We start from the raw sequence: 10,390 nt of genomic DNA on the forward strand, positions 1-10,390 counted from the left end.
GCACGTGCATAAATATAACGAAATACCTGGACGATATCTATCACTGCGTGGTTGGCTGATATCAATTGGTCGTTGGACAAAACTACGTGGAGAGTATTTGTGAGTAACTATGGGCTGAGAGGGTTTTTGTGATACTACTGCTAACTATCCGATACTGGCTATTCGCTCGTCCGCTATTTAAACGATAACATCAGCTACATTTCAGAAATGTATGTTTGGGCGATAACAAATAAGCAGTCAATCCACAATCCGCTACGCTCGACCTTGCATGCATATTCATGGATCACAATATAGGAATAGATTCCAGCAGGACCAAAACAAAAAACACCATACCAGTCTCCCAAGCTATTTACTTCATATCCCGTACTGCCGAAACTCGTCCGTGGCTTCCAGAATAGCCTCCCTCATAGTGTTTAACAAGCATTTTTTGGAGGACTGACTGGCCGTACTGCTTAGTTCACTCCGGTGAAGCCAGTATCTCTCTGGGCAAAACATATGCTTGCACTCTAAGGACTTTACTCGTACCAGTGCTTTCTCGCACGTTGACAACTGTCTGATTGCAGCACAGTCAAGCGTACTAATTGGGAACGTGCAAGCTGACAACCAGATGGCTTCATAAATTAGACGCTTGGAAAATTATTGGGTGTAAAATTATCAGCTCAGTGCCAGTGGGCCATCCCAGAAAAACTCCGTCATTAGCCACACTAATAAACACGGATCAATTGAGCGGCAAAATAAAGACAAAACTAAGCAAAAGGCGGATGGGGGAATAAGCTGGAAAGCCATTTGGCCACAGGATGAGCAAATGTTTGTTATAGCGTCAGAATATTCCAGAATTTTCAACTGCTTCTTCCTCTTGTATGCGAAGCCAGTTTACACGGGAAGGTCCGGTGCGCACCGCGGATTTTTTCCAGTAAATATAAAATAGCCCTTCTTGGCTTTTCAGAGTAACTATGCTTCACTTACTTTCGTTTAATTTATTATATGGGATGCTTAAACCCTTGAATAACTTGTTAGTCCAATCCAGACATTGTTTATCTACTTGGTTTGTTCCACAAAACATGTTCATAGCACCTAGACTATCATGTGTCAACCAAGCCGGAATTTTAAAAGTCAGTGTGGCGTGATTCAATGCTAATGACGTTATTTTGCTTCCATATAATCAGATTAGATAGAAAAGGATTCAACAAACGCTTTATAATCCAGACTGAAGGCAGTATTTCAAAATTCACATCAGTCCCGCCAGTCAACTGGGAACTCAAGCGGTTCACCTCGCATGCAGGAACGAAAGTGAAACTTGACATATCTGCAGCGACCAGCTTTTTTGTTGCCACACGTATTAAATGACTACCTTACTTCGTGAATCAAGCAGCTCTGAAGAGTTCGCCCCTCATGGTACCAGTTCACTAACTTCGGGGCCAAAACTAACGAGGAAATCCAAATTTTACAATAAGATGCTTCTCAATTCAAGGAAAATTTTCTCACCACAGCACTCAAGCTTACTGCTACTACCTTTGAAGCAAATATGTTCACCTGTTTCTGCAAGAAACAGTAGAAGGACTAGTAGTATATTCGAAAACGTCCGTTGACTTGCTTGTTAGTATCAACCAAATTTCGTGAAGTTCTAGAGCCAGACCGCGGGATGATGAGTGAATGGAAACTTGAATGTCAGTGCCCCCCAAGATTGTGCGTAAGATTTCATCGAACTACAATTCGAAAAAGTTCATGTTTTTGGCACCTCGGAAGCACAATACGAAAAATGCTTGATTCTATACAGTCTGGGGACACTCTGAAATGATCACTTTGAATCAGCCTATCCGAACAGGGTCGTAATATTCTGAGGAATCTTCAGCAGATCTTTCAAACCTGAATCTTAAGGTTTCTGCGAAGGACGCTTATTGTAGACTGTGAACCTGAACTATCAGAAGTCAGCTAAGCTGACGAATACTCAATCCCATTGCACTGGATCATATTTAATGTTAATCATACCACTAAATAAGGCTGAAGATAGGCCCCAGTTATGATAATCAATGTTATCAAAATCCAAAGTTAGGAAAACAACAGAGCTTGAACTGAATCCATACAAGCAAAAGTTAATCAAATAGTCAAAAGAATTAGCCACAGATTTCAGCCCGTTCCCACCAGTTGTTTTCTAAATTCCGTCAATGGACACTCACGTTTTTTGTTTATTATCTGAAATTCATCTCCGTTATGAACACAGATGTTCCGCAAAACGCAGTTTGAAACAGTAGCACTCTTTTGATGCTTTTTCGTTTGAAGGTGAGGGACTATGGATAGCTTAGTAGAAATTGTTATAGACTCCACTTTGGTCACTATGAAAAACCTTCAATTTGCAGTATGTTCTTTACAGTTCTTCGGCCTCTGGTGCTCTCAAATTTGAATACACATTTACATTTCCTTTACTTAATTGCAAGAAGAAAGAGGCAGAGTTATTTTCTGGATGATCTGACAAACGCAATGGCCTAGTTTATGGATTGATTGACCATCTGTTTGACAGGTATCGATGCTGACCTCAGTACGTCGCGACTGATGTTGAAAAACAATCAAGTGGTAACTTTGATTTATCGCTTTTTCACATGTGAGTTACCAGCAGATGGGAAGAAAATATACCAAAGGACGAAATAGTTGAGACAAAAAACAACTGTTTGCCCCTTAAAACATGAAGCTGTTAGAAGATGTTGCACCCGTCCCATAAGTAAATACCAGTATACGAAGCTGCCTCTGAAGATGCATATACCACGCGACCTGGGATAGTAACTTGTGCAAATGAAAGACGCTTGTTTATCAGATAATTGGAGGCATTAGGAAAGACGGGTTTTCATCCAACAAATTTGCTCCGAGTATGGGTAGAATGGTGGACATTGTAGACTTGAAGCCAGCACGTCTTTGTTCTACCGTTGGTGCATCCAATAATCGCGTGGATTCTACTTCGCAGATCAGAAGCCTACTAGTAACATACTAATGTAGGCTGTGTATTCCTGTATTCCCATCACTTATCTGATTTATTCATTTCTATGCATTCACAAGCCCCCAAAAAACGAAATATCTCCTCCAGACGCGTCGTCTAAGCGTCTATAGTATGAATGAGAAGGGGGATTCTCAAATTAGAAAAACAGTAGAAAATCCCAAGTGTGACGTTGTCTAAACACTAAGGCTTCGCAGAAATCAAACAACATAAACCTCCAGTACAGGTCTCACATTGCGCCCGCTGACCGCCTCAACTACAACCGAAAATCCACTAGTCGGATAAATGACTATTGATCACAATCCCCTCGATTGCTCAGATGATTCTTAATCTGGAAGGTGGCTAGTGAGACTACAGGGAGTTCGGTGAATCCAGCAAGCCTTCCGAAGTCCTTATTGTCGTTGTAAATGAACCGAACCCCTTTGTTAGCTGTTCCAGAATAAGAAAGGACACGCAAAATTTTACACCGTAGTGTTCGATTTCGTTTGATCAAGTCGAATTCTAGTTATAGTTTATAGAAAACAGGTTTACACGTTCCTGCATATTAGATAGAGCAAAAGTGCTCTTAAAAACGCTACAATAATTCACCGTAAAAAATAAAAACAATGAGGATAAATATAATATTTAGCGCTTGCTAATTGAAACAATGTTTTATTCGTGGAGCCGTAACTCCTCAGATTTATCAACATCATCTGAATCGTCAGCTTCCAGAGCAGTAAACCATGGATGAATGCTGGCCCTTCTCTCACAGGACAAAACTCAAGGGTGAGAAACAGAAAAGGTGAAATAATTAACGCTTAAAAGAAATAGGGATTAAAAACAAGGTGCGATTAGTACGGCCTTGTTTTAAAAGGCGTCGGGACATGTGAACGGATCGATTAATTCAAGTACTCTACCTCAGAATTTCAAAAGATCACAGAGTGATTAAAACTCATGAACCAGTATACTGCAGTTAGAAGTACTTTAGAGTCATGCCGAAACAAGGAGCTACATTCAGCCGTCCCCATGAGGTAGATTGAGTGAACTAGCTACCGCCGAATATCAAAATTTAGTCCAAATGACCAAGGTTTACAAATTTTTCTCGAAGCACCACATTGATTCTCGGATTTCCGGTACCCTTGGGTGTATATTCCTTGCTGAAAATGCAACCTTGACGAGCTTCATGGTTGCGAAAATGTTTCTGGAACCTTTTTTGCGCTTCGATAAGTGTAGAAATGACCTTTCTTCGGTCGTTTATAGTAGGTGATTTGCCCATCACCCGACGCAATATCATATACAAGGAGATTCCCCTAAAGTCTGACGACAACTGATCTGATCCCACAACTGCGTTTCTTGTCCGTCACAACCAAGTTAATAATCTACCCAAAGCGATTTCATTCATCTTTGTTTTTGGGTCCTTTGGTGAGATTAGGGGGCAAAAATTCCTAGTCACAGAAAGGATGCAGTCTAAAACTAAACTTATTAGGGTTTCGATGAAAATGTTCATCTCATTTCGTCACGTTAATTAAGCTAAATTGAGAGTGACGTGACTGTGAATCAGTTAACATATGAGCTATATTCACAAAGCTGAACAAATGGACAAGTTGGGGACCAGAATGTGCACCAATGTACCACTTTCCACCGCCCTGCCAGATGTTCGACAGAAGAGTAAGAACTTTCTGCCTAATATCCGCATACAACTCTTTGTCCAAGATACAGTACCTAAGCTGCTTACGCTCAAGCAATCCAGTTTGTACACCATTCAACACAAGGACCAGTCGATCGAGATCATATGATTTAATGGGATCCTATATGTTTTGTTGTCGATAGCACGAGGAAATTGGGGAACTTCCATTTCGAAATTCATCCCTTCGTTTAGTTCATTATGTGGTCAAGAATATCTATGCGCTAGTCCATATTGGTTGACTGAATAACCCGTTTGAACCGTTGTGCACATTTTAAGAATGACCACGCAGCGTTGTGGTGAAATAATTCTAGTCTTTATCTTCAGTTTGGATTGGATGCACGCATGAGTGTTGATCAATCTCATATCACTAATTTCATTGGTTCACACATACCGGTTATTTGAGCGCATCATTCACGTGGTGGCACTTGCTCACTGGCTGACTGACTTAACAATGTGTCTGTTGTGATCTAGATCTTTCACTCGACAGAGGCCGGTTAGTTACACTGTTGGACTTCAGTCGTAACTTTGTTCGATAGACATAGCACACCAAAAGATGTCTGGGTAAATGAATGCCGGGTTCATTTTATCACTTTTTTCAATCAGTTTAAAATGGTCAAAGGTGTCCCCAGGTCTTTCTCTTAGCAACATCACCGTCAAAAGTGTTTGTTAATCAGACTTCTTCTGATTTAAGGTTATACTTATATGCATGCTCAGAGGGTAAATATAAACAAAACCATTTCGAAATCATGTCGCCTTCAGGCCCCCTAAAATTTCTTGAGGCATTCACCACCTGCCTTCAACGATTTCCTCAATTGCTCGTTGCTTAAGTGCAGTGCAGAATGCAGAGCCTTTGCTATTTAACTGAGGCTGGTGCTGCTGTAATGTATGCTGTCTCGTGATTGGTGCGTGTCGTGTTTAGGGTGATTCACTCTTTTAAGGCGCCCACAAGATATTATGGCACCATGATGTTCCCGACACAAGTGCTCTCAACTCCCCTGTTACTAAGATCTAAAAAGCTCTCTGTTTTTCACTTGTTCTTCCAGAGACACATGGAGCAGAGAAGCTCAGCTTACTTTTGATCTGGTGCTCATCTTCACTATCTATCTCATTCCTTTATTTGTGGTCTGTGTAAGTCAACACGTGATCACCGTACACTTGAAACAATCACAGCGACTCCTGGTGCTGATGGGACACCAGAACACAGTGGCATGGACTAGAAGAAGACAACGACTAACCCGACTTTGTGTGCTAATGGCCGCATTATTCGTTCTGTCTTGGACTCCGAATCACATTGCAAACCTGCTTATCGGAGCGTTCAAACTAAATAATGAGGCCATGGAAATCTTTTTGGATTTCTCCATGTTGATCGCGCTATCTAATGCGGTAACCGGTCCTCTCCTACTCATCGCTACCTGTTCCGTCTATCATCGATATTTGAGACATCTTTTCGCTTGTCACGGGATATGCCCGGGGTCCAGACCTGGACTGCAAACAACCACAGTGTCTATACGCTCGTCCCTAAGTATCTTGTCGCAAGCGGTCAACCTTGCCGCACTCCCCGGACGTGAAGAACATAACCCGCAGCATTTAGAAGTCGCTCCACATGTTATTCACTCGGTGGCCAGTGATTTCGACAACACAAACATCGAATAACTTTGTTCCATTTTTGATGTCTGACCACGCAGAGCTTCTCCATGTGATTAACCATTGTTTTTTATCACAATTATTGTACGACCTATTCTTGTCCGCATCCAAATGCATTCATTTTGACTTTAATGTACGACAGAACTGAGAGTTGGTAAGATTGTACCCCAGCACTATGTGAGCAAAATAAATGACTTGTTGGAGTGCAAATCAAGTCACAGCACACACTGTCTTTTAGTGATCCTGAGGCTTCGGGTAGATTAAACTGACACGAGAGGACGAGAAATATCCGGATTTTTATGTCAGCACCGGTTACCAAAACCGTTTGCATTCTCACTGCACGTCCTCCCAAAGTAAACATAGGCATTGGTGAACTAAGCAAGTAAGAGAACGTTCGGAAACAATCATTTAGGAATGAATATTTTGTGAAACATCGTTACAAATAAAAGTGAAGAAGTCCAACAGACCGTAGTTTTGAGGAGCTTTTCAGTTTTGCGGTTCCTTGGCAATCCAAGGAACACAAACATCGAGTAAGCCATTGACTGGTCTCAAAGTAATGCAAAGCCCGTTTCTAGGACCCTGAGATTTTTCGTAATGCTTTGAAACTTAAAAAAACGTTTATGCGAAACGCGCTACACTCACCTGGAGCCCAGCTGAATCTCTCGTTTGTGATTTCCCATGCAACGTATATCGGGATATGGTAGCAACTGAAACATGAGGCGGCCTGGTGCAGCAAATTAGTTGTCTGGAAACATGACAAACGAGAGATTCAGTTGGGTTCCAGGTGAGTTTCCCGCGAAACCAAATTTATTTGCAACTGAAGGCATTTCGTTAAAAACGTTTACTCTTTTAATTTTTACCGGGAAGATAATATAGATCTTGTGACATGATTTTGAATGTTGTAAAAGAGGAATGGAACCGCAGCTTACAACGATGACTTACCGTTGCTCCATATTTATCACTCCAACCACCTAAAAGGCATCTAAATTATTTGAAAAAGCTGGATGCAATGAGAAAATTGCATCTCAGAATTCCTCAGAAGTCCTGTGTACTATGCTAAACACCCATATAAACACCGAATATCGTGGCGACCGTTCCAAAGACGGCGTCATTCACGTATTTGCTGCAGCACTGACTGTTGTATAACTAATTAATTCGCCGGAGTATAAGAAAGTGTATTTGTATCTACCTTCATCAACATGTAAGTCAGATTGTATATTCACTACCAACGTGTTTCTCTGTCTACCTGAATTGACAAAAAGTGTTTATTCATTTGGCGAAAAGCTGTATATAGCAGGCCCTCAGTCGTCCAATGCTTGTGTCAGCGGGAAAGAAAACCTCAAATATAAACGGGGAATATTAGGTCAGAAATGGTGTGCGTTTGTTCCTCCAAAGATGCGCTTATCCTATAGAGGACATGCTTAACAAATCAACTGGAGAAACTTGTTTATAAACGTCCAAAATGACTTCCAATGCATTGTTAGTTTGGCGAAGTGTTGCGGTGATTTTAGGGTAGACAGGGCCAAACCGACTGCATTTCTCACCACCCGGCTAAGATGCTCAGAATTTCGGGGATAATTTGCTCAAACGGCTTTTGTTTCTGTTCACATTGTGTGTACTTTGGCTTAACTTCAAGCCGAAATCTAAGGGGTGTTTTATCCATCATAAGAATTCACCTGTCAAAGGTTTTCGGACACTGGAACCATCAGCGTAGTTACAATAACACAGATTACTTGCGCGTGATTTCAGTACGGATCGGGAATAATAAGATCTGCGAACAAAGTGGCAAAAGCTTGTTCGGAGCAGTCAACCCGCCCGGGTAGGCGGGTGACCATCGTCGCAGGTCACGTTCTTTAAGTTTCACCACAGTATATTACTTCTCCGGCACAGTATCATGCAGCCACGTTTGCTGGGGTTTCGAAGACCGACCGGCATGAGAGTCATGGCCAAAAAGCTGTTGAAGTTTCCCTAAGATTTTAACGATTTGTCTTTAGAAGTAAACTGCACTCAAAATCCCCCTTTGGCCCCATGACGTGTTGGGGGAGAAAATGGACAAGTACAAGATTGTTTATGCAGATGAGTCCAACATATTGGCAACTCCATAGTTTTGCTAGCGTTATTATGAACTCTGCTTAGGAAACTTGCCCTTATATTCTAGTGCCGGGAAAAGCTTCCTCTTAGAATGCTTCAAGGCACGATGTAAGACCTCCCACCAGGCACATTCTCAACCTTTCTCGCTCGCCTAAGTACATTGCTATAACGTATTTTCGGTTTTTCTGACCTCTCAGACCCAGCTTCAGCTGTCCATAAAACAACTCTTTTGAAATGCATCTCGATAGCTTGCATTCCGCATGGCTTATCTAGCCCACTCAATTGCGTTCGATTCTGCAAAATTCCAACTTCAGGACAACTTGATTAGATTATTTTACGGTCCGCCCATAGTCTTACTCAGGCGATCTAGAGGAAATGGGTTGACAGTTTGTATGCAAGGCAGTAATGCCGTCCGTATGGCAGTGTAGGCACGATAGGAAGGGATTTTTGGGTTTTGGGGATGTTTTTTTAGATGTAATTTGGAAGCTCCAAAATGCGACGCTATCTTTTGACGTCTGCAAGCCTGAATTCTAACTAGTCGTCTGGTTAGCGGCAGGGATGTTACCGAGATAAAACGAATGCGTGCAAAATGCTATCCCATTGGCTATCATCCGAATATTAGATGCCACTCATAAGTAGATTTTTTTTAATATTTCAACCCAAAGAACGGATCCTGCAGGCGAGATTGCTGTTGATAGAATCTGTGAAATCGCTTAGCAGTATGCACGCGATGCAGTCGTTGAGAGACATTGGTACATGGATTCGTGAAGCGCTCGTTTGGTTGGGGAGCATTTTGATTTGAAGAAATTTGGTGTCACAACCCAATCTTTTCATACTTCTGTCCGTGTGTACAAGCCCTAGACTTTGATATGCCTCCGATATGTCATCTGAATTGATGGAGATAATCCAGAAACCCGGAGTGAGACAATGTGGAAACCCGGGGAGTGCACCTACCTGATGAGCCCTAAAAAGGACGAAACCAGTCGTGAGCTGCCGACGGATTTTCATCAACCTTATGAGTAGTACATTACAGAGCTAGCCTTGTGAATTGGTTTACTCGCACACCCTTTTCCGTAGTAAGTTGAAACCTTGGCAGTAACCGACGCGGGTCCTCAACATGCAGCTCATACTTACAAACACATTAGCATTTTCACCGTCCACTCGCCAGATCAATGGGGAGATGAACTCACCCGCTCAATCGGAATCAAGTTTCTACATAAAGAGGCAAATCCACTCAGTTCTCAAGCGCCATCTCAGTATGCACACCGACCCAGTTGGAACAGCCCACTTTAAGTGGTCACTAGTCGATTTCCACCAATTTTTGATGCTACGGATAAGTTCAAACCCATGTGGAAAACCAGTTACCTCGCTTTTTAAGGCCAATGGACTGTGTTAACGTAGTGGGTTTTCAGCAAAAGTCTGTTTAAGCAACAAACGGCCAAACAATACGTCATCAAGACTCTTCCTTGAAATGACGTTTTGAACTTCGGCGTCTGCAAGCTGCCAGCTTTCAGACCCTTATTGTTGACCACCGACTAAAGTTATACCCACAATGTCATTGTGGTCGTACAGCAATTGAATGTCTTCCAAAGTTATCAGCAGAAGGAAGAGAAACTTCATGCCAAAACGAACAGGTCGCATATAGTAAGAGAGGAATTTCTCCAACATAGCTACTGTAAATCTAGTAGAGATTCAAAACCTATAACGCAAAAGTTACTGCATGGAAATCAGTGGTCAATAAGCATGAACTGGTGATCGGTCAGCTGATCAAACTCCTACATCCACTTTAGGAAACATAATAAATCTTGAAAAAGAACATCAACCTGTTAAATCAGTGTATATTTCCTGTGTAAATGTTTATCATAACCAATGGTAGAACCAAGATCAAGGTTTAAATCCCCTGATCACACGTCCATTCACCCTCGGTATTCTGCTGTTCACCTCTTCCTGACGCCCGCCTGCGAATTGTTACAACTTTGTTTTTATAAACAAGTTTTCATTTC

At 41.8% G+C, this 10,390-nt stretch overlaps 1 protein-coding gene across 1 annotated transcript; it reads left to right on the plus strand.

The window, feature by feature from the left end:
- Positions 1-5,903: 5,903 nt before the first annotated feature.
- Positions 5,904-6,305, plus strand: T265_06195 (hypothetical protein; the record flags this gene model as incomplete). Its single annotated transcript, XM_009171403.1, has 1 exon — positions 5,904-6,305. One exon carries the CDS (start codon positions 5,904-5,906, stop codon positions 6,303-6,305), a length of 402 nt encoding a protein of 133 aa, XP_009169667.1.
- Between the last annotated feature and the right edge of the window lie 4,085 nt (positions 6,306-10,390).

Source organism: Opisthorchis viverrini (genome assembly GCF_000715545.1).
Source record: "Opisthorchis viverrini unplaced genomic scaffold opera_v5_128, whole genome shotgun sequence".
NCBI classification, from domain to species: Eukaryota; Metazoa; Platyhelminthes; class Trematoda; order Opisthorchiida; family Opisthorchiidae; genus Opisthorchis; species Opisthorchis viverrini.